Raw genomic sequence first — 25,619 nt, forward strand, 5'->3', positions numbered from 1 at the left:
TGATAATGGTATTACGGTTATAAGGAAGACATTTTTAAGAATTAGAAGCTTCATATTAAATACTTATGGCTGTAATGTTCTGATGTTGACAATTTACTTTCCAACTGTTAAGTTTTGAAAAAAGTATTTATGGGAATATATCTATATGAAGATGATTAAAACAAATATGGCAAAATGCTAATTGTTAAATCTGGGTGATGATTATTTGTGGTATGCCAACTTTGCTATATGCTAAAAATTTTTCATAATAAAAGCTACATTAAAAAAAAACTACATAAATTCTAGCTCACTAAAAGCTACAGTAAGTATGGATTAACATCAGGGAAAAAGGAAAGAAACAACAGGAATCAAAATCCACAGTTAGCAGTTATCGCAAGTCAATGGAGTAAAGAATGTTTCATCTAATTGTAAAGACAACAACTTGTCCATGCTTGAGGAGAAAATTAAAATGAATATACTGTCACCTTATACAAAAGAATTTCAGATATACTGAATGAACTAAACATAAAATAATTTTATGTTTTAGAATAAATTAGACTATTTGTATAAACTTTTGGGACTGGTCAAAATCGTCCTTATACAAGATAGGAAATTTGGAAGTAAAAAAAAGGACAGATATTTTACCTACCAAAACAAAATTTTAAAATTTTGATATAAAAATGCCACAGACAAAAGAGAGACTGAGGAAATATTTGTGACTTATAATAAGAGCATAAAGGGCCTAATATTTTTAAAATTGTAACAAACTGTTGAGAAGATAAAACATTCCAATTTTTAAAAATGGGAAAATAATAAATTATAACTCATACAAGAGAATATGCTAATTCCCATTAATAAATTCAAATATTCCAAATTTAACTGGAATATAAACTCTAGGAGGACAGGTCTTGGTTCCGTTCCCTGATATTTCCTAGAGATTAAAAAAGTAGCAGCACACTGAAAAAGCTTTCAGTAAATATTTGCTCACTGCTGCCTGGCTGGACAGGTGGATGCAAATTAAAAGAAAGCGGTACCAAATGACATTCACCAAAATGACAATTAATGAAGCTGTTCTATTCAATGCTGGAGAAGGTAAAAGAGTGTCTTTATTAAAATGAAACACAAGCAACCTTATTTAAAGGAGTCTATTCTACAGATTTCCTTCTAGAGAAGGAAATGGTAACCTAGAGTATTCTCTTCAGAAGAGACTGGCAGGCTACAGTCCATGGGGTTGCAAAAGGGTTGGACATGACTTAGCCACTAAACAACAACAAATAGAACAATTCTACAGATTAGAAGCACCAGAAGGTCCAAATACATAAGTACATGGAGACCTGCATTCTTAGTAATGGCATTAAGTTGTGAACAACCTGAATGACATTGACACTGAAATGGTTTATTAAATCATGGTACATCAATAATGTGGAATACTCTACATTATTTAAAAAATGTGATAGCTCCCGTTCTTGATGTTAAAAAAACGAAAATATGTTTTGTGAGGGGGGGGGAAGCAAGTTGCAAAGTGTTTACGAGCACATTTAATGTGAGCAAAATCTAATCTGAATACCTACACAAATAAACATGGAATAAGATATGGAACGAATATCATAGATAATACTGGCTACTTAGGGCAAAGAGATTAGAGACAAGATATTATGAACTTTTTTTTCTAAACATTTTTCTAATGTTAGACTTGTTAACAGTCAGTATGTCTTTCATGGGCATCCCAGGTGGCTCAGCAATAAAGAATCTGCCTTTAATGCAGGAGATGCAGGTTCAATCCCTGGGTCGGGAAGGTCCCCTAGAGAAGGAAATGCAACCTACTCCAGTACTCTTGCCTGGGAAACTCCATAGACAGAAGAGCCTAGCAGGCTACTTTCCATGGGGTGGCAAAGAGTCGGACATGACCTGGCAACCAAACAACAACAACATGCCTTTTACGTTAAAAAAAAAAAAAAAAAAATCAAGCTATGCATTGCATTACTAAGAAACACAAAAACTGATTCTAAAAAGGGAAAATGTCTGTGTATAAAATAGATAATTACTAAGAACCTACTGTAGAGCACAGGGAATTACTCAATATTCTGTGGTGACCTAAATGGGAAGAAAACCCAAAAGAGAGGAGATACACATATACATATGGCTGAGTCACTTTGCTGTAAGTAGAAACCAATACAACATTGTAAAGCAACCATACTCCAGTAAAAATTAATTCTAAAAAAAGAAATTTAAAATTTTAATTAAAAAATTAAATGTACAACATGGTCATCATAGAAATAATGTTTATCAATTCAATAATATAATGTGATAAATATAAGCTTGGAATTATAACCTATCAATATTAAAAATTTCTACTTTATATGGACCAAGTATAACAAGTCTAACTAATGGAAAAAGTCCCTCCCATGTGTGACCTATGTTAGTGACATTTTACTTTTTTCTGAGACAAGCTTTGAAGTCAATTTGCCTACCTATATATGACACTATAGTTTTCTAACACTTAAATCTCAAGTCAAGAAGTATAGGCAAATGAAGCATGGAAAGGCCAAAACACTAACAAGCACTAACACTAGTTGGTGGGACAATGAGCATGGACAGATATTGTCATTTCTTTTCCACTTGCTTTTCCCTTGAGCATTCTGATGGTCTGCTCAGTGGCTAATGTGAAGCCCTACACATAGCAGGCTCTACGCAAAGATGCAGACAAGAACAATAACTTATCTCTGAAGAGAGTGGGTTTTCAATATGCCTACTAATTTCAATCAAAATAGTCTGGTTGTTTATACTACTTCCTCCCTTCTCTTAAATATTCTGAAAGCTTCATAAAATAAACTTTGCACAATGAAATTTGTTTCAAGTTTTGCACAACAGGTAAGACGAAACTGAGGTAAAAGAAAATAACTGGAGCAAAACACATATATTTTTAGACATACCAGCTAATTAGGCAGCTTACCGATTTATATTTAACTACTTATCAGTTAATTATTCAAATCATATTTATCTTAAAACCAAAGTTAAGAGAGATAGCACCAGGGCTTCTTATGAATAAATGAGAGGGGATTCACAGTAATTTAAGACAGAACCAATCCCTAAATTCCAAATGTAATAGTGTTTTGCTACATAGGATAAAAATAAGAAATATGTATCTCATGTAGTATGAGGGAGGAGATAATCCAGAGATGATCCAAAAAGCCCTTGACAGTGGGCCAAACACTCGGCTCTTGTCTTGTCTCTGCTAGTAACTACCTGGTCTTGGATATATCATTTACTTATGAGTCTCTTCATCTGAACTGGGGTTGTACCACCTTTTAAGATAACTTTAGGGTTAAAATCTTCTGGGTAGTCTCATTCCCAGTCATTAGGGGGAAGAAAAGAAGAAGAAAGCAAGCAAAACAAAATACACAAACAGGAAAGTTACTTGGTTTTATATAATTTCAAAAACAAGAAACTAAGGTTTACAAATCAAAAATTCAGATTTCAAGATTAAACAAATTCTATGAGATTTGTTTTATTAATTATATACCAATTTTCATAATCTTGATTTTGTTTAAAAGGGAAAACAACTTTGCTGTCTGCATGACAGGAATAAATGGGAATGATTAGCATAATCTGTGGAAAATAGATATTTAGACATAAATAATAAAACAGGTAAGATAAGCAAGACAGGTGACAAATCACTAGCCTCAAAATCTGGTATGAATTATAAACAAAATCACTAACCTCAAATTCTGGTATGAATTATAAATAAGAACAATTATATCATCATCTAACTCAATTTTTATTTTTAAAAAGGAATAGCAGCCAAAATAATTGGTACAGGAATAGGGACATTATAACTCAGAAGATAAGCTTTAAAAAGGCAATTGTAAAGAGGAAAACACTAAAAAAAGCATTTCCATTTATAATGAAAAATTACTAGTTTGCTTATTTCCAAATATTCTACTTTGTTGGGAATCACACTAGTTGAGGCTTAAAATGACTGATTTGTGGATGTTGAAAATAGTGATGATTCCTATAGATTTTAATCTCAGAACTTTAGGATCTAAAGTTTAGTGAGCTTAGTACTGGTGGCAATATAACAAAATGCTTTTTGTGCTTCACCTACTTATTAAAAGCATGACCAGTTCAAGTTGCTTAAATTTACCAAATTATAGTTTGCTTATCAGTAAAACTGAGATAATAAAGTAGCTAAATCAGAGTTTTAATAAAACTTGAGTTTTATTAAATTCAAGGTTTAAATGAAAACATACATAAAAACAGCCCCTAGGTTTTTTTGAAAAAAATTATTGACTGAAATACTATAAAAATGTAAATATCTGAAATAATCAAGTACATTCACCAACTGCATTGAAGCCATTAAGCCAAAAGAAGGGAAAATGTGTTTATCTAAATTCCTACTATGAAATCACAAATGTTATTCAGAAAAATGGACTATTAAAGGGAATTCAATTTATCTTTATTCTGATTTTCAAAGCATAAAGATACTTTTGATATCCACATAATATGGATTTTCATAGCAATGGTATATTGATATGGAGCAACCCATAATCTTTTTAAAAAATTCTCCTTGGTTTAGAGAACCAAGTATGAGAACATGTTGGCACATAAAGCCAAAGAACAAAACAAAACTAACACTAAAGATTAAACACAGGTCCTACTGACTTTAATTAACTGGATAGGATATTTTGCTAAAAATAGCATAAACCTCTTTAATCTCGACATATATCTCTGGTAGAAGTAAATTAAACTCCAAAACTTCAAAGCAGATTCAGTCAGGGTTCTAAAGAAGCTCACTTTATTTTTATTTTGGGAATCTTACCTGAAAAGAAATTTGTTAAACACAGTGAACTGTGATTGGCTTCTACCACTATTATATACCTCTACCTACTGTACCCTTTCAATTAGGAACTAATCATGCCTATTTATTAAATACCATGGAGTAGAAAACAAAATGCTTGGACTGAATCACCATTATTCCATATAAAGTTATGAGAAATAATATGTACAGTCAGGAAAATGCAATAGTTATAACAGAGGCAGGACAACCCTCAAGTATTTGAAAGTATAGTGTTAACAAATAATCCACCTTCTCTGCGTAAGTTACAAGGAGCAGATTTTTAAGCAATATAAAACAAGAATTTAAATTATCCAGATTTGAAATGGCTTCTAACTTTTATGAAGGATACTATGCCAAACTGAAAGAGCATAAGCAATCAATGCACCTTTTGATTCAGTAGTTTAAAAATTTATTCCAAGAAATGGCAGGAGATGTGCTGAAATATATACATGAGACTGATGGCTTATGACAGCAGAAAACATGAAAGCAAGCCTAGATATTATTTAGCCATGAGTAGTTTTAAATTAGTAATTTAAGACAATGAGAAAATGGTCAGGGTTAAGTATTAATATAAAGAAAAAACGTATACAAAACTATGTAATGAAGGATGCTAATCCTGCCCTCCTAAGAAAATATCTGTATGTGTAAAAATAATGGGAAAAGTAACTATAAAAATAACTAGAACAAAGTACAGTTGATTTTGTCTTGTGTAGTGGTACTGCAGATGGTTTTTGTTCCAAATTTAATCCATGAATATATGCTGAATAATCAACCACGTATCAGGAATACTGTGAAAGGGACTGCTATACCTAAATAGTAAATTTAACTATATGACTCCCAATGTCCCTTCTAACTCAAAGATTCTACAACTCTTAAGAAAACTATCTGCAACTCATTTAAAAATCAGTAAGCCTCTGCCAAGAACAAAAAAGTTGAAAGTCATATTTTCAAAGAAGGACTGACAGCCAAGAATAGCATTAATTTCTGAAGCAATATCAGTATCTTCTGGCTAAGAGTTTTTTTCTTAGATAGAAAAATGGGCAGGGAACCTAAATGAGCTATGGCAAACAAAAGAAACAAACAAGCAAAAAACCGCAGAATGAATATGCTATTGCCAAAATAATGAGGAGGAGGAAGAGAGGAATGAAGGAAAAACGAAGGTATATCCCTTGTTTTTATCAAAAGGGCTACCACCAAAACAGACAGCATCCTCTGTATGAGTGATTAATGATGACAATCCTGAAAGCTACCTACACTCCTCTATCTGGTAGGATTACAAATCAGAGAAGGGAGTATGGTGTTAAAAAAGTCTCTGCTTCTTTAAAAAGAAATCTGATTTTATCAATTTGATTAACATCAGAATTAAGTGACTTTTAGTAGGTAAACTACAATCTCAACTTTCATCAAAGAAAAGAAAACATGAAAATCACAGCTAATTATAAACCACTGGCTCAGAGTCACAAAAATGGTAAATATGTTCACAATGCATTTTAAAGATTAATCCATTTTAAGTCAAGACAATTTCATAAAATAATTATCATAATATCACAGATTGGAAACTTATAAGTCAAAATAAAGAAAACATATTCCCCGTGTAATTAGTGAAGGTAGCCATTTGTTACAAAAGTAAGCCACCAAGAATGTCATTAACTTTATACCAGAGATAAGAATCCATACTAGACATCATGTAATAGGATATAACAACTACAGAATGAGAATATACTCCTAAAATTGCAAAACAAAAAGAAAATGATTAAATACTAAAGTATAAATTACTCAAAATATCAAGAAATTATTTATATGCATGCAAATATACATGTATATACCATACCATACCATCTTTCTTGCTAATATTAAGGATATTTAAAAGATGAAATATTTATAATAGTTTTACTATGTTTAGAATATCCTATGACGTAGAAAATAACATTTGGTTGTATAGAAAGATCAAGAAAACACAACTTATAGAACCTGGTCAAAACACAGTTTATTTTTCTTTCCTTTTTGTTTTTAATAAAAGAACTGTAGACAAAAAGAGGAAAAACAAAATCCTGAAGACTATGATTTTTCCCACTAGCTATCATAAACAAGGAAAAATCTATTTTTCTAAATTATAACACATAAATTAATTAATAAAAAAAAGAGAAAGAAACTACTGTCTTTTTAGCATTAAATATTTATCGTTTTTCTTATAGAATTCATTTTACTGTAAAAACCTGGCAAAACTAGCACCTTAAAAATACAGCTTTCTAATTAGTGGATGAAAAAAATACTCATAAAAAATTCAAAGATAAAAAATATGCTAAAAAGTTTATTATGATCAAAGAATATACTATGTATTGTATAACTGCCATAAAACCTGGTTTTTCCTATTTATTATTATTTAATCCAAGAAACATTTTTGAGGTAATTTTACTTGACCACCACCCATTTCCTATTGTGACAAATTATTCAATACCCAGGATCTTTAACCATTTCTCCAATGTTAGAGTATTTTAGACTTCTGCCCTAGATAAATGTATATGAACGTTATATGAATCAGTACTTCCTTAACAACTAAAGCACCTGAAAACAGCCAAATTCTGAAAAACCTTTCTCCTTGAAAACAAAAAGACCCAAACCCCTAACACGCCCTTAAATCTCTTTTTATGGCATCTGAAAAATAAATAATCTCAAGAAAACACAAATTCACATATGTTCTGACAGGAAATATCAATATACGATATTTTAAATGTTTTCGGAAAGGCACCGCATTCTTCTGAGTGCTGCAACAGATTCTCTGGCTCTGCAATCCTGCTGCAGTCATGAATAAACATATTCCTCTGTAGTTCTAAGTATGTGTGGCCATATCAAGGGCATGAGGCAAGCACATCAGATTTGAAATGGATTTACATTACCTCCAACCTTAGGGCCACCTGCTGAACCAGGCTTCCTTGCACTGTTGACAGGATTTCCGGATGTTTTAGGTGCAGGAACCTTGAAGGCCGAAGCAGCTGATGATGGCCTATTTCCATCCACTGATTCTTCATCATCAAAGCTTTTATCTGCACAAAGTGTCAGAAAAATGTATTTTAAGAGAACCAAGCTTTGCTCAATTTTCCATAAAACTCAAAAATCAAAAAAGGTATGTATAAAGTCATTACTTTCTAAGATAGATAATACAAAATAAAGCTCCTCTGAATAAGCATTTATATACTAACACTATATAAAATAACCCAGTGTAATTTAAAATCAGTTTACAATATTATCTTAGTTCTTACCTAGCTATATTAAATCAAAACATATCAAAACATAAAACCAAACACATTAACGCTGAGTAGTAAGAAGCATTTTTCATTTCTCTGCTACTCATACAAGCATTTTCTGCCAGCTCCTCCCATAGTGCATCTTCCAGCACACCCTGCCTTATTTCTTATACCCAGATTCTGCAACTTACAATCACAGATCCGTTTGCAAATCAGTCGCCTCATTCCTCTGAAAGCTCTTAATTTCCCTCACCCTAGGATGCTCTGGATAGTTCACATGGCCAAATACAATAGATTTGATACTAATCAAAGATTCTATCAAAAATAGACAGCAACAACCACAGAACCACCACTGAGGTTTGTGCCGGCATTTTTCTTTCTCTTCCCTGCCCTAGGTGCTGTAACAGCCAATCAGCTACAAGGTGACATCATCTTATGGCAGCTACTGCCAGATGAAAGGTAAAAATTCTCCATGTATTTAAAAAAATTCTCCATGGAGCTGCAATCCTTAAGTCTATAACAAAAATTTCAAGCGTGTTCAAAATTAAAGGTTTATAAACCTAAATATGTTTCCTTCTCTTTAATTCACATGAAAATTTATACAAAGAAAAAAATAACCTTTTTTGCAATGTTTGTTCTGCTGGAGTGCTTCTTATTGCATCAGTAAAACACGGAGTATCACAGCGCTCGTTACTGTGCATAATTAACTCTGTAATCTTACAATTTGCTGTTTTTTTAGGCCACAGAAACCAAACTGAACAATGTGTTCTCATCAAAGATTCAAAAATATTCTACAAAGCTCCTTTTGGACTATTTATGAATAACTACACTAGTATAACCTCCTCGTATAAAATGAACCCTCCCACCCCCAACCCACCCTCCAAATCACAAGATGCATGCATTTTACTCGTCTGAGAAGATGGTTTTCTCTAGGACCCTGCACAAACCAACCACGACAAACAAGATGGGTGAGGCAGAGAAGCAGCTTTACCAGAGGCTTCAGATCAATATGCCAGAACCTCTTCCTTTCAGTCTGCATCGCCTACCTACGCAAACACCCAAATCAGGTAAAACAGAATCATCCCTACAAACCACTGCAAGTCCAACTACTCAATGTATTTAAAAAAATACCAGACAAGTGTTAAGACTGTTTTATTTACTGGGAAAAAAAGAATCAAATAGATACCCTAATACAAACCACCTTACACTTCAGCAAGTGTTTTTCTTAAACAGTACAACTTGTAGGAAAAATGTATCTTTTAGTTAAAAAATATATACATATTTTAGCAATATGCTACTGGCAGCCAGTCTGGATCCATTAAATCTATGGAGACTGCTCTGTTAAAAAACATTAATATAATCTCAAATAAATCTTCTTTTTTTTGGGGGGGGGACCACCACCCTATTTTTAAAAACTGCAGCTAAGAAGGACAGGGTATACACACAAATCTACAGAGCGAGAGGTACTAAAACACTGAGCAGCCAGAAGTTCCCATGGAAACAGTGCTCTCTGTTCCTACACACACACAAGAATTGAAATGAGTAAATACTTCCACCACTTAAAAATAATTAACTCTTAACATTCTAAAACTATTAGGAAATTAATTTTTCCCTTTTTATCAAAGCAAGGCAGAGAAAAGTATATAAATTAAAGCACGCAGCTCAATTAATTTTCACAAAATGAATATGCTAGTGTAACCAGTCTCCAGACTAGTAGATCATTATCAATATTCTCTAAGCACCCTCACTGAATTGCCCTAAAGTCGTTATTGTCTATCAAAGCTAACTAGTCTAGTCAGTTTTGCCCATTTTTGAACTTTTATACAAAAGGAATTGAATAATAGGTACTCTAGTACCTAGTTTCTTTTCACTCAATAAAATGTTTGGAAGACAAATTTTCATTGCTTCAAGTTTTTTAGTGCATGAAATGTGCCACGAGTTATTAATATCCATTCTACTGTCGATAGACATTTGAGTTGTTGCCTAAGACTGATATAAAATAGTGCTAAGAGGTGAGCAAAATTAAAGGGTTCTAAAGCTTTCAGTATTAACGTGAAAGTAGTAAACACAGTGATTTATTTTAGGTTGCAGTAAGCCAAAGATCGGAGAAGGCAATGGCACCCCACTCCAGTACTCTTGCCTGGAAAATCCCATGGATGGAGGAGCCTGGTAGGCTGCAGTCCATGGGGTCACTAGAGTCGGACACGACTGAGCGACTTCACTTTCACTTTTCACTTTCATGCACTGGAGAAGGAAATGGCAACCCACTCCAGTGTTCTTGCCTGGAGACTCTCAGGGATGGGGGAGCCTGGTGGGCTGCCGTCTATGGGGTCGCACAGAGTCGGACACGACTGAAGTGACTTAGCAGCAGCAGCAGCAAGCCAAAGATGCAACTTTGCGAGAGGTTACAAAGATTGTAACTTCTAAGGCAGTGGTACTCAAAATGTTGTCTCAGGCCAGCAGCTGACCATCATTTGGCAATTTGTTAGAAATGCAAATGATGAGGCCCCAACTCAAATCTAATGAATCAGAAACTCTGGATTAACAAACTCTCCTGGAGATTCTGATACAAGATCAAGTTTAAGAACTTGATAGAAACAGGCAAACTTTTTCTAAACGGCCATATAGGAAATATTATAACCTTTCCAAACCTTACATATATGTAGTCTCTCTGTGCAACTATTCAATTATGCCACTGTAGTGTTAAAGCATGATAACAATATGTAAGCAAATGAGTGTGGCTGTGTTTCAATAAATTTTATGTATAAAAACAGGAGGATGACTGGATTTAGCCTGCAAGCAACAGTATCCCTACCCCTGCTTGAGGGTAACCACTGAAATAAGAGTAAACACAGACATAAAAAAAGAAATCAAAGAAAAAATAAAACAAGAAAGAACTGATTAATTGAAAAAAACTAGCAAACAACAAAAGACAGAGGATAAAAATAGAAATAAAAGAAAAAGGAAAAATAAAATCAAATATATCAGTAACTACTTTATTTTTTTATTTTTTAAAAAATTTTCCGGACCAGCCGGCACGCAGCACAACTCTTAAGATCAGCTGACTCGGCGCCCACAGCAGGCTGTCAAGAGCGTCAGGTGACGCGCAAGCGGCTCACGTGACCACGACGGGGCGGGGCTCCGTTTCCAGACCCAGTAACTACTTTAAAAGTAAATGAACTAAATAGTCCAAGTACAAGACCAAGACTGAACCTGTATTTAAAAACAGGTTGCTTAAATGAGAGAGATATTTTACATAAAAGGGTCACAAAAAAGTTAAAAGTAGAAGGAAGAAACAGACCATTATAAACTTGAACCAAAAGGTTCGTGTAGATATAATAATTTCAAACAAAGCAATTTGAATGAGCATTACTAGAGACTTTTTAATAATGATGAAGGAGCCCAACCCAATAGGGGTAAAAAATCAGAACTCTACAGTTTTATGCACTCATATACATTTCTCTTCAAGAAAATCAGAGATAACAAGGGAACATTTCATGCAAAGATGGGCTCAATAAAGGACAGAAACGGTATGGACCTGACAGATGCAGAAGATATTAAGAAGAAGTGGCACAAATACACAGAAGAACTGTACAAAAAAGACTCAAACTCATGTCCTTTGAGTCAGTGATGCCATCCAACCGTCTTCTGCTCTGTCATCCCCTTCTCCTCCCTCTGTCAATCTTTCCCAGCATCAGGGTCTTTTCAAATGAGCCAGTTCTTCATATCAAGTGACCAAAGTATTGGAGTTTCAGCTTCAACATCAGTCCTTCAAATGAACACCCAACTGATTTTCTTTAGGATGGACTGGTTGGATCTCCTTGCAGTCCAAGGGACTGTCAAGAGTATTCTCCAACACCACAGTTCAAAAGCATCAGTTCTTCAGCGCTCAGCTTTCTTTACAGGCCAACTCTCACATCCATACATGACTACGGGAAAAACCATAGCCTTGACTAGACAGACATTTGTTGGCAAAGTTAATGTCTCTGCTTTCCAACACGCTGTCTAGGTTGGTCATAACTTTCCTTCCAAGGAGTAAGCGTCTTTTAATTTCATGGCTATAGTCACCATCTGCAGTGATTTTGGAGCCCACAAGATCAAGTCTCTCACTGTTTCCACTGTTTCTCCATCTATTTCCCATGAAGTGATGGGACTAGATGCCATGATCTTAGTTTTCTGAATCTTGAGCTTTAAGCCAATTTTTTCACTCTCCTCTTTCACTTTCATCAAGAGGCTCTTTAGTTCTTCTGCACTTTCTGCCATAAGGGTGGTGTCATCTGCATATCTGAGGTTGTTGATTATTTCTCCCGTTAATCTTGATTCCAGCTTGTGCTTCATCCAGCCCCGTGTTTCTCATGATGTACTCTGCATATAAGTTAAATAAGCAGGGTGACAATATACAGCCTTGATGTACTCCTTTCCCAATTTGGAACCAGTCTGTTGTTCCATGTCCAGTCCTAGCTATTGCTTCTTGACCTGCATACAGATTTCTCAGGAGGCAGGTAAGGTGGTCTGGTATTTCCATCTCTTGAAGAATTTTCCACAGCTTGTTGTGATCCACACAGTCAAAAGCTTTGGTGTAGTCAATAAAGTAGATGTTTTTCTGGAACTCTTGCTTTTTTGATGATCCAATGGATGTTGCCAATTTGATCTCTGGTTCCTCTGCCTTTTCTCAATCCAGCTGGAACATATGGAAGTTCATGGTTCAAGCACTGTTGAAGCCTGGCTTGGAGGATTTTGAGCATTACTTTACTAGCGTGTGAGATGAGTGCAATTGTGCAGTAGTTTGAACATTCTTTGACATTGCCTTTCTTTGGGATTGGAATGAAAACTGACCTTTTCCAGTCCTGTGGCCACTGCTGAGTTTTCCAAATTTGCTGGCATATTGAGTGCAGCACTTTCGCAGCATCATCTTTTAGGTTTTGAAATAGCTCAGCTGGAATTCCATCACTTCCACTAGCTTTGTTTGTAGTGATGCTTCCTAAGGCCCACTTGACTTTGCATTCCAGGATGTCTGGCTCTAGGTGAGTGATCACACATCGTGGTTATCTGGGTCATGAAGATTTTTCTTGTACAGTTCTTCTGTGTATTCTTGCACCTCATCTTAGTATCTTCTGCTTCTGTTAGGTCTATACCATTTCTATCCGTTCAACTTCAGCTTCTTCAGCATTACTGGTTGGGGCCTAGACTTGGATTATTGTGCCCACTTTGCATGAAATATTCCCTTGGTATCTCTAATTATCTTGAAGAGATCTCTAGTCTTTCCTATTCTATTGTTTTCCTCTATATCTTTGCATTGATCACTGACGAAGTCTTTCTTATCTCTCCTTGCTATTCTATGGAACTCTGCATTCAAATGGGTATATCATTTCTTTTCTTCTTTGCCTTTCAATTCTCTTCTTTTCACAGTTATTTTTAAGGCCTCCTCAGAAAACTCTTTTGCCCTTTTGTATTCCTTCTTCTTTGGGATGGTTTTGATTACTGCCTCCTGTAGGATGTCAGGAACCTCCGCCCATACTTTTTCAGGCACTCTGTCTATCAGATGTAATCCCTTGAATCTATTTCTCACTTCCACTGTATAATCATAAGGGATTTGATTTAGGTCATACCTGAATGGTCTAGTGGTTTTCCCTACCTTCTTCAATTTAAGTGTGAATTTGGCAATAAGGAGTTCATGATCTAAGCCACAGTTAGCTTCACGTCTTGTTTTTGTTTACTGTATACAGCTTCTCCATCTTCAGTGGCAAAGAATATAATCAATCTGATTTCGGTACTGACCATCTCATGATGTTCATGTATAGAGTTGTCTCTTGTGTCAACAAAGGTCCATCTAGTCAAGGCTATGGTTTTTCCAGTGGTCATGTATGCATGTGAGAGTTGGACTATAAGGTAAGCTGAGTGCTGAAGAATTGATGCTTTTGAACTGTGGTGTTGGAGAAGACTCTTGAGAATCCCTTGGACTGCAAGGAGATCCAACCATTCCATCCTAAAGGAGATCAGTCCTGGGTGTTCACTGAAAGGACGGATGCTGAAGCTGAAACTCCAATATTTTGGCCACCTGATGCGAAGAGCTGACTCACTGGAAGAGATCCTGACGCTCGGAAAGATTGAGGGAAGGAGGAGAAGGGGATGACAGAGGATGAGATGGTTGGATGGCATCACCGACTCAATGGACATGGGTTTGGGTGGGACTCCGGGAGTTGTTGATGGACAGAGAGGCCTAGTGTGCTGTGGTTCATGGGGTCACAAAGAGTCTTGGACATGACTGAGTGACTGAACTGAACCGAACTGATGTTGTTGGAAGAGGGTGTTTGCTATGACCCGTGCATTCTCTTGACAAAACTCTGTTAGCCTTTGCCCTGCTTCATTTTGCACTCCAAGGGCAAATTTGCCTGTTACTCCATGTATCTCTTGACTTCCTACTTTTGCATTCCAGTCTCCTATAATGAAAAGGACATCTTTTTTGGGCGTTAGTTCTAGAAGGTTTTGTAGGTCTTTGTAGAACCATTCAACTTAAGCTTCTCCAGCATTACTGGTTGGGGAATAGACTTGGATTACTGCGATATTGAATGGTTTCCCTTGGAAACGAACAGAGATCATTCTGTCGTTCTTGAGATTGCACCCAAGTACTTCATTTCAGACTCTTTTGTTGACTATGAGGTCTACTCCATTTTTTTCTAAGGGATTCTTGCCCATAGTAGTAGATATAATGGTCATCTGAGTGTTACTAGGTTATCTAAAATGAAACTAAAGGCAAACAAATATAAAAACTGGATAAAACGTACACTTAAAAAAGTTTTCTTGGGGCTTCTCTGATGGTCCCGTGGTTAAGAACCACTTTCCAATGCAAGGGATGTGGGTTGGATCTCTGGTCGGGGAACTAAGATCCCACATGCCTTGGGGCAACTAAGCCCTTAGGTCACAACTACTGAGCCCTGGCACCACAATTAGAGAGTCCTTGAGCTGCTAGGAAAGATCCGTGTGCCACAACTAAGCACCAACACAACCAAAACAAAACAAATAAAAATAAACACTTATTAAACAATTAAAGTCTTCTTAATAACCTGACAAACAGTAAGAAATACAAAGACAAAACTTGTACTTTTGAAGGTCTATAGGGAAAACAAGCAGAATTTAAGACTCACATAAGATATAAAATATTAATAGACTTTTTCCACCAAAAACTGGAGTACCAAATGACTACTTGCAAGGTTAAAGTGAACTAAAAATAAACCCTTACCCTCTCATAGTCTTTTATTCTTTTCAAACTTTTCTCAAAAGACAGCAATAGAGAAAAAATCAGGAGGACTTCATCAAGGTCAACTACTTGGACAGCTGAGACACCCAAGGCCCTTAAACTCAGTAGGCTCACACTAGTAGTACTGCCAAGCAACAGCCAAAGCAAATGCAGAATTTTCCTGGAAGAAAGTCTCTGGCCCACAAATTTATACCAATGGCTGATTCATGCTGATGTATGGCAGAAACCAACACAACATTGTAAAGCAATTATTCTCCAATTAAAAATAAATAGAAAAAATTTTAAAGTCTCTGGCCTCATATTTTTTGCACAAATAAATTTCCAAATGTCACTTGGCGTGACAGGTAATAAGACACCATGAGAAAGAATAAACAGAAAGAAACAGACAGCAGGAATAGATCCCAGAATTATCAAGATCCTATCTAGCATTCCAAATTCAAATCTGAGAATTCTTAAGCATAGACTATGAAGTATCTACATTTGGAAGTTTTTACTAGGCAAGCTTGAAAATAACTTCAGGGGTCAGAAAAATATTTTTAAAAGTGGACACAGATTTAAAAAAAATAAATAGAACTTCTAAAAATAAAAATACAATAACTGAAATTTAAATTCAGTAGGCAGGCATAATAGTAGACTAGACACAGCTCAAGGGATCATTAGTGAACTAAAAGAAAAATCAGAAAAAAAAATCACCTAGGATACATACAGTAGGTACTTTAATATTTACTGAATAAACCAAAAAAAGGATCAAATACAAAAAGCAACCTATAAATCATGATTATGTTGACACTTCTGTTCTCACTTCAATGTTTCAAATGACAATACTATGGTTTGGTGCAGAAACTGAGAAGGATGAATATATTAAAAAGAACTAGGAGACAGAAACTAATAAAGTGAGTAGGCTGCAGTGGTAATACACATGATGGAAAAGGAGAGAAGGTGGTAAGAGCAGGAAAATGAGATGAAGATGGAAGAGGAGATGACAGAAGAGGACGAGACCGGGAAGAAGAGATGGTAACAGAAGGGAGGAGGGGGAGAAATAAAAGGGGAGGAGAAGGAAAAGAGGGAAACAGAGGATAAGGAAATGGAGGTGGAGAAAAGAGGAGGAAGGGGATAAGAAAAAAGACAGGGGGAGGGACAGGCAGAAATTGAGGGGGAGGGAAAAAAGAAGCCCAAGTTCGATAAGGCTTTACCTTTTGTTTCCTAAATTCAACACTTGCAAACAGTCCTCAGCAAGCACTGAGGTACTACAGGCCCACAATCCTGTATATGCATTCCTGAAAGCCAAAAATCTCTGGAAGTCCAGTTTCAGCTTGCTTTGTCTTTTTAAATTCATTTGGTGGCAAAATGTGAACTGATTTGAACTCAGTTTATAGCAAAATATGATCCGATTTGACGAGAGACTATTTATTGTCTTATTTTACTCACTGTGAATTTGCATACATTTGACTGCAAAAAATATTAATGTACTTGATTACAAGGGACTGTCTCAGACCCAAGTAGAGTTGTTATATAAGGATGCATGGTGTATGAACATATTGTTTTTCTATACTCTGACATATTCTGAATTCCAAAACACAACTGGTCTACAAGGTTTCCGAGAAGAAACAGTAAATTCATATTACTATAAGTCCCTTCCCTTTTTCCTTCCAATGAAAGTCATATATTTTATATGGCTATTTAAACATTCTATTTCACTTTTATGGGTACATATATTCCAAAATCTGCAATATCTGCTTCTGAATCCATATAAAAGATTAAAAACTTCTCCATTTTACATGGCAAACAAAAGAGCGAGCCAAAACATTTCTCAAAAACAGGAATTAATTGGGTGTGGATTTTCTTCAGTAAACCAGCTAGTTCAGTTAAGAACCCACATCATGGATTTTCATGCACAAAATACACTGTTTCAAATTAAGTAGTTTCTTACACCAAAGTTCCTCTTTTCACTTGAAGCTATATCCTTCCTTATTCTAATTAAAACAATGAGTAAAGGGACTTTGGATTACTAAACTGTTTTACACTTTTACATATCAGTTATGACCACGGTCATAGCTAAATTAGCAACTGAGATTAGTAAACAATAATCCAAAATATTTTGGTTGTCCACTCTCCACTCAGCTGTTACAACAAGATACTCTCCTTGGCTTCCCTCTGACCTCACAAGTCCCTGTAGCTCAGTATCTTTCTCCTCTACTCAGCCACTAAATGGTGAATATCCTCTTCTCCAGACAATACACTTTATGAGTAGTTTCATCCATTCTCAATAGTTTTAAACATCTTCTGTATACGCTGGCAACTCTCAAATGCTTTTTCTTCAACAAAGAAAAAGAAAAAGATATGAACAGAGGATTAAGAGATCTATTAATAACTGCAATGGTGAACCTTGTTTGAATCTTAATTCAAACCTTCAGATTATCTGAAGAATTATGGGTAGAAGTTTGTGACATTGTATAGGAGGCAGCAATCAAGACCCTTCCCCAAAAAAAGAAACACAAAAAGGCAAAATGGTTGTCTGAGGAGGCCTTACAAATACCTGAGAAAAGAAGAGAAGCGAAAGGTAAAAGAGAAAAGGAAAGATATACCCAATTTGAATGTAGAGTTCCAAGAACAGCAAAGAGACATATGAAAGCCTTTCTCAGTGATCAATGCAAAGAAATAGAGGAAAACAATAGAATGGGAAAGACTAGAGATCTCTTCAAGAAAATCAGAGATACCAAGGGAACATTTCATGCAAAGATGGGCACAATAAAGGACAGAAATGCTATGGACCTAACAGCAGCAGAGAATATCAAGAAGAGGTGGTAAGAATACACAGAAGAACTATACAAAAGGATCTTCATGACCTAGATAACCATGATGGTGTGATCACTCTCCAAGAACCAGACAGCCTAGAATGAGAAGTCAAGAGGGCCTTAGGAAGCATCACTACGAACAAAGCTGGTGGAGGTGATGGAATTCCAACTGAGCTATTTCAAAACCTAAAAGATAATGCTGTGAAAGTGCTGTACTCAATATGCAAGCAAATTTGGAAAACTCAGCAGTGGCCACAGGACTGGAAAAGGTCAGTTTTCATTCCAATCCCAAAGAAAGGTAATGCCAAAGAATGCTCAAACTACTGCACAATTGCACTCATTTCTCATGCTAGTAAAGTAATGCTCAAAATCCTCCAAGCCAGGCTTCAACAATACGTGAACCATGAACTTCCAGATATTCAAGCTGGATATGGAAAAGGCAGAGGAATCAGAGATCAAATTGCCAACATCCGATGGATCATCGAAAAAGCAAGAGAGTTCCAGAAAAACATCTACTTCTGCATTATTGACTATGCCAAAGCCTTCAACTGTGTGGATCACAACAAATTGTGGAAAATTTTTCAAGAGATGGGAATACCAGACCACCTTACCTGCCTCCTGAGAAATCTGTATGCAGGTCAAGAAGTAATATCTAGGACTGGACATGAAACAACAGACTGGTTCCAAATTGGGAAAGAAGTACATCAAGGCTGTATACTGTTACCCAGCTTATTTAACTTATATGTACAGTACATCGTGAGAAATGCCAGGCTGGATGAAGCACAAGCTGGAATCAAAATTGCCGGGAGAAATACCAATAACCTCAGATATGCAGACCACCCTTACAGCAGAAAGTGCAGAAGAACTAAAGAGCCTCTTGATGAAAGTGAAAGGAGAGTGAAAAAGTTGGCTGAAAACTCAACATTCAGAAAACTAAGATCATGGCATCCAGTCCCATCACTTCATGGCAAACAGACGGGGAAACAATGGAAACAGTGAGAGACTTGATTTTTGGGGGCTTCAAAAATCACTGCAGATGACGACTGCAGCCATGAAATTAAAAGATGCCTGCTCCTTGGAAGAAAAGCTATGATCAACCTAGAGAGCATGTTAAAAAGCAGAGACATTACTTTGCCAACAAACATCTGTCTAGTCAAAGGTATAATTTTTCCAGTAGTCATGTACGGATGTGAGAGTTAGACCATAAGGAAAGCTGAGCGCCGAAGAATTGATGCTTTTGAACTGTGGTGTTGGAGAAGACTCTTGAGAGTCCCTTGGACTGCAAGGAGATCAAACCAGTCAATCCTAAAGGAAATGAGTCCTGAATATTCATTGGAAGTCCTGAATATTCACTGAAGCTGAAGCTCCAATACTCTGGCCACCTGATGTGAAGAACTGACTCACTGGAAAAGACCGTGATGCTGGGAAAGATTGAAGGTGGGAGGAGAAGGGGATAACAGTTGAGATGGTTGGATGTCGTCACCAACTGGATGGACATGAGTTTGAGTAAGCTCCAGGAGTTGGTGATTGACAGGGAAGCCTGGCGTGCTGCAGTCCATGGGGTTGCAAAGAATCGGACATGACTTAGTGACTGAACTGAACTCAAACCATTAAAAGGCATGTATGGAATAATCACAGAAATGTGAACACTGAGTATTTGATACTGTGGGTTAATTTTTTAGATGTGAAATGGTCATATAATTGTTTTATAAAAAGATGTTTTACTTTGTTTTACATATGTGAAGGAGTGCGTGTGCCTATGTGCAAACAAACACATCCCAGTCCAGCAGGAGAATAAAGCTGGAGCAGATAGGTAGGGATACAGATGAATAAAGATCACCTATATACTGATAATTTCTTGAAGCTGGATAATGGGTGGTAAGGGAGGTTTGTTACCATATATTCTCTATTTCTGGGTATGTTTGAAATTTTTCCTTAAATAATTGTGGTAATTTGAATCACTTTACTCTCTTGCTCAAGACCCTACAATGAAACCCCAATAAAATGATAAGCAACACCGTAAGAGCAAAGAAAATGAAGCAGAGCAGAGAGTATGTGAAATCAGCACCTATAGATAGGAACGATTTCCTATAAGATGCAAATAAAAAGGATACCATTTTGAAGAATAGTATCACAGAAAAGCTGCAACTCAGAATTCTCTGAAACAGCAGAGAGAACTCATTTACCTTGCAGAATGACAGAGAAGCAACAATTTCTAAGCCTGTAAGTACAGGGCTGATTAGCAAGAACAACTGGAAACCCATGGAATGATTTCATCATTAAGCTTGTCCCACCCTCAACTCAGGGAGTTCAACATTTTGCATACAGGTAAGCAAGTGACTCTGTAAAAACGGAACCACCAGAAAACGAAAAGTCAGTTTTTTGAACCATTTAAACTTCTGTTTGCCAAAATTAAAATTTAATAGAACTATATGAGAAAATCAAGGAAATCTCCCAGAACAGAGAATAAAAGGAAAAAACATAAAACTTAAGACAAAACATAAAAGACACAGTGACTCAATCTAGGAGGTTCAATATCTGACTGTAAGCAATTCCATAAAGTGAGACTAAAACGAATTAAGGGGAGAAACTTATTATTATTAAAAGAAAAACAAAACAAGACAACTTCCTAGGGCTAAAAAAAACCCACGAGCTTACAGAAGTAAAATAATCAAGTAATCATACTCCAATAAAATTTTTTAAAAATAAGTAAAATAATCCAACAGTAACAATAAAGAATGCCTTCAATTTAAACTAAAATAAAAAAAAATTAGTAAAATGATTAGAAATTGAAAATCAAAGTGCTTCAAAACAAAATAATCACCAGATTTCAATATTCACAGGAAAATACCATGTTCAATAGCACAGTTAATCTTAGTTACTTCTTAGTTATTAAAAATGAAGTCTATTCCATACAAAGTTTAAGAGAAGCCAAAAAACTTGGTAGTCTCTTAAAATTTCTAGGTAGATATTAACTCACTAAAGTTAGTCGCTCAGTTGTGTCCCACTCTTTGCGACTCCATGGACTATAGCCCACCAGGCTCCTCTGTCCATGGAATTCTCCAGGCAAGAATACTGGATTGGGTTGCCATTCCTTTCTCCAGGGGATCTTCCCAACCAGGAATTGAACCCAGGTCTCCTGCACTGCAGGCAGATTCTTTATCATCTAAACCACTAGGGAAGCTCTATTAAATAACTAGTTAAAAGATATTTGAAGACTCTTACTCTCTTTGTCAAAGGCATCTTTAAAAATTCAAGACCTTCTACTGGCACAAAAACAGAAATACAGACTAAAGGAACAAGACAGAAAGCCAAAAGATAAACTCACACACCTACAGACACCTTATTTTTGACAAAAGAGGCAAGAATATACAATAGGGCAAGGACAGTCTCTTCAGTAAGTGGTGTTGGGAAAACTGGATAGCTATATGTAAAAGAATGAAATTAGAACACTTCCCAACACCGTATTCAAAGATAAACTCAAAATGGATTAAAGACCTAAATATAGGACCAGAAACTATAAAACTCCTAGAGGAAAACATAGGCAGAACACTCTATGACATAAACCACAGCAAAATCATCTATGACCCACCCCTAGAGTAAATGGGAGGGAACACGGGTAAACCTATGGCTGATTCATGTTGATATTTGGTAGAAACCAATGCAGTAGTATAAAACAATTATCATTCAATTAAAAATAAATAAAAACAAAAACAAACAAGTAGGACCTAACTAAACTTAAAAGCTTTTGCACAGCAAATGAAACTATAAACTATTCACATATAAAGGTGAAAAGACAACCAACCCTCAGAATGGGAAAAAATAACAGCGAATGAAACAACTCACAAAGAATTAATTTCAAAACTGTATGAGCAGCTCATACAAGTCAACACCAAAAAAAAACCCAATCAAAAAATAGGCAAAAGACTTAAACTGACATTTCTCCAAAGAAGACATACAGATGGCCAACACAGGAAAAGATGCTTAACATCACTCATTATTAGAGAAATGCAAATCAAAACTACAATGAGATATCACCGCACACCGGTCAGAATGGCTAATCATCAAAAAATCTACGAACAATAAATGCTGGAGAGGTTGTAGAGAAAAGGAAACCCTCTTGCACTGTTGGTGGGAATGCAAGTTGATACAGTCACTGTGGAGAACAGTGTGGAGAGTCCTTAAAAAACTAGGAATAAAGCCAGGAATATGACCCAGCAATTCCACTAATTCTGAGGAAACCAAAAACACCTGTAAGTCAATGTTCGTTGCAGTTCTATTTGCAGTAGCTAGGACATGGAAGCAACCTAGATGTCCACTGACAGATGAATGGATAAAGAAGCGGTGTTACATATACAACGGACTATTACTCAGCCATAAAAAGGAACGCATTTGAGACAGTCCTAATAAGGTGGATGAACCTAGAGCCTGTTATACAGAATGAAGTATGTCAGAAAGAGAAAAACAATCATCACATCCTAACACATATATGTCGAATCTAGAAAGATAGTACTGAAGAGCCTATTTGCAAGTGGCAACGGAGACACAGACATTGGGAACAGACTTATGGACACAGTTCAGTGCGGGGAAGGAGAGGGTGGGCGGTACGGAGAGAGTAACATGGAAACATACATTACCATATGTAAAACAGACAGCCAATAGGAATTTGCTGTATGACTCAGGGAACTCAAACTGGGGCTCAATAAGCACCTAGAGGAAACAGGGAGGGAGACATGTGGGACGTTCAAATGGGAGGGAACATGGGTAAACCTACGGTTGATTAATGTTGATATTTGGTAGAAATCAATGCAATACTATAAAACAATTATCCTTCAATTAAAAATAATTTAAAAAATTCAAGACCTTCAGTAATTCTGTGAAGTAAAAGGACAAACACAATTTAAATCACTATTTGGTATTAATAAAATTAAATAATGATGTATTTCATAATAACCATAATATCAAACTAAACAATATATGAGGCTCATAGTAAGGATTATTTAAAACCTTTAAAATGTCATTATTGTAGGTAGTTAAAATTTTACCACAGCTACAGGTTGGTTACAACAGCTGTCAAGAACATCAACTACATATTCTATATGTACAAAGAAAAGATGTAAACCTTTTCATGAAAAATCAGGTTCATGAGCAACATCATGTTTGCAGATATGTTGCTATTGATGTCCAACACTTTGCACCCAGATGGGTAAACGGGTCCGTTTCAAGAAGATTTTCAATCTTAGTAACTACTACCCTCCTGCCTTTATTGCTGTTGAATGCCCAAATTTTTTTCTCACTTCTAATTTACCTTCTCTCGTCATAGCTATTTTTCCCCCTTATTGCTCCTAGAAGAAAAGTTTGCCCCTTTGGCCAGTAAGTTAAAGGACTGCTTCTTTCAGTGCCTTAAATTGTTGACTCCGAGTGTATCACGTAGAACAGTCAAGGGTTTGGAAGGAGAGAAATCTATTCAGCATTAATTTCTTGCTATTGTTCTTGATCCCCCAAACCAGTAGTTACATGTCAGATAAGAATGGTCCCAAAAGGCTAAGGGAAAGCCAAGGTTATATCATCACTTGTTTGTCTTTTTTAAAAGATTCATGTTTGGAAGAATAGACTGTTTTGAATTGTTTAAAGTTTAGAAACAATCTATTTGCAACAAAACCTTATTTCTTTCCAGTCACTCTGTAGCATAACAACAAAAGGCCAAATTCCTCTTGTGAGCTTTTGAGGCAGATTTCAGGGCTCAGCGCCACATATTAATCCTACAGGTTTTTAACTCTGTCTGGTTTAACTGCCCAGAGCTACTTCATAATCATCTGACTGCTTTGTTTTGTACCCTTGGGTGAGATAAAGACAATTAAACAAAAAGGCACATGAAAGCCACCCCAACAACTCTTCAATTGATAGTCATTACAATGCTTCTCAATACTGAGTTTGCCTAGAAATGAAACTGTTAATAAAATCTTTCATATGTCCATGAAGTTAAGCCTACATAACACTTCTAACAGATAACAGACTAATAACCAGGACACAGAAAGAGAAACTATAAATGAAAAAGCCAAAAGCAAAAAGCTGGAGCCCAGGGAACTCTACCCAATGCTCTGCAACGAGCTACATGGGAAAAGAATCTTAAAAGAGTGGATGTAAGTATATGTATAACTGATTCACTCTGCTGTACAACAGAAACTAACACAACATTGTAAATCAACTCTACTCCAGTAAAAATTAATTAAAAAAAAAATTTAGAAATTATTCTCAAATATCTCTAAAAGATGCACCCAACCCAGGGATCAAACCCAGGTCTTCCACATTGCAGGCAGATTGTTTACCAGCTGAGCCACCAGAGAAGCCCAAGAATACTGGAGTGGGTACCCTATCCCTTCCCCAGGGGATCCTCCCAACCCAGGAATCAAACCAGGGTCTCCTGCATTACAGGCAGATTCTTTACCCTCTGAGCTACCAGGGAAGCCCAAAAGATGCAGAGGGGGAAAAAAAAGTCACCTAAAGATGCCACAAAGCAATTCACAGTAAAAAATATATATATAAACATTCAAACATATGAAGATGATCAACGTTATCAGAAAGAAGACAGGAGATTTTTTTTAAAGGGTGAGATATTTTGTACCTATCTGATATACAAATTTTTAGAAGATTAATAATCATGAGAACTGAATGTAAGATAGAAGGCACTGTTGGTAAGAAGTGGTAAAGCCTTTTGGGGAAGAAATTTGAGAGAACTAAAACAACTTGAAATGAATAAAAACTCTGATCCAGAAATTCTACTTCTAGATTGTTTTAAAAATGTGTGTGCAAAAATATATGTGCACACACACACGATTTGTACAAAGGTGTTCATTTCAGAATCATTTAGAAAAGTTATATGTGATTAAGCAATCTGAAATTCCATAGACAAAGAGATATTTATGACACACATCCATACTGTGGAGTACTATGCAACAGTGCAAACAAGGAGAACAGTTACATAGGATGGCATTTTTAGAAAAATCCACCACTACGCACTACCGAGCAGACACAGTAAATGGCAAAAATATGTGGAGAATGATACCATTCATGTAAACAAAGTCAAAACAAAACTATTTTGATACTTAATATAAATGTTAAGGCAGAGTAAAAGGTATGAAAAAACAAACTCCATACTAATAAAAGTGTTCCTCTCTGCTTATCTCTAGGCTTAGGGGTTTGGAGGTGGTTGAAAGGTGGTTCTTTATTTACATTATTTGATTTTTGAAAGAGAGAAGATACTAGCTTATTAAAGAATAAAACCCAAAATACATAAGGAATAGCATAAACCAGTGCTGTATGTATTCTCAAGATACTAGTATGATACATGTATACTACCTGTGAGAGAGACTAATATACAGAGGAGTACATATGAAACTCTTAAGAACTATAAACCCCAAGATGACCTGTTACTGCTTAGATTTTTAATTTTTTAATAAAGATGTATTACTTTATCACTAAAATCCAATAAAAGTATTTTCATT

At 35.8% G+C, this 25,619-nt stretch overlaps 1 protein-coding gene across 50 annotated transcripts in view; it reads right to left on the minus strand.

The window, feature by feature from the left end:
- The window catches only part of CLASP2 (cytoplasmic linker associated protein 2), a 174,938-nt gene that overhangs the window by 111,041 nt on the left and 38,278 nt on the right, over positions 1-25,619 (minus strand). For all 50 annotated transcript variants that reach the window (XM_086365750.1, XM_086365748.1, XM_086365744.1 and 47 more), the window contains one exon: positions 7,714-7,860. In XM_086365750.1, coding sequence (XP_086221876.1) covers positions 7,714-7,860 — 147 coding nt within the window. The remainder of the gene's footprint in view (positions 1-7,713; positions 7,861-25,619) is intronic.

Source organism: Bos grunniens, chromosome 22 (assembly GCF_055505025.1).
Source record: "Bos grunniens cultivar Pamir isolate PY7600 chromosome 22, Bosgru_T2T1.0, whole genome shotgun sequence".
Classification (NCBI taxonomy): domain Eukaryota; kingdom Metazoa; phylum Chordata; class Mammalia; order Artiodactyla; family Bovidae; genus Bos; species Bos grunniens.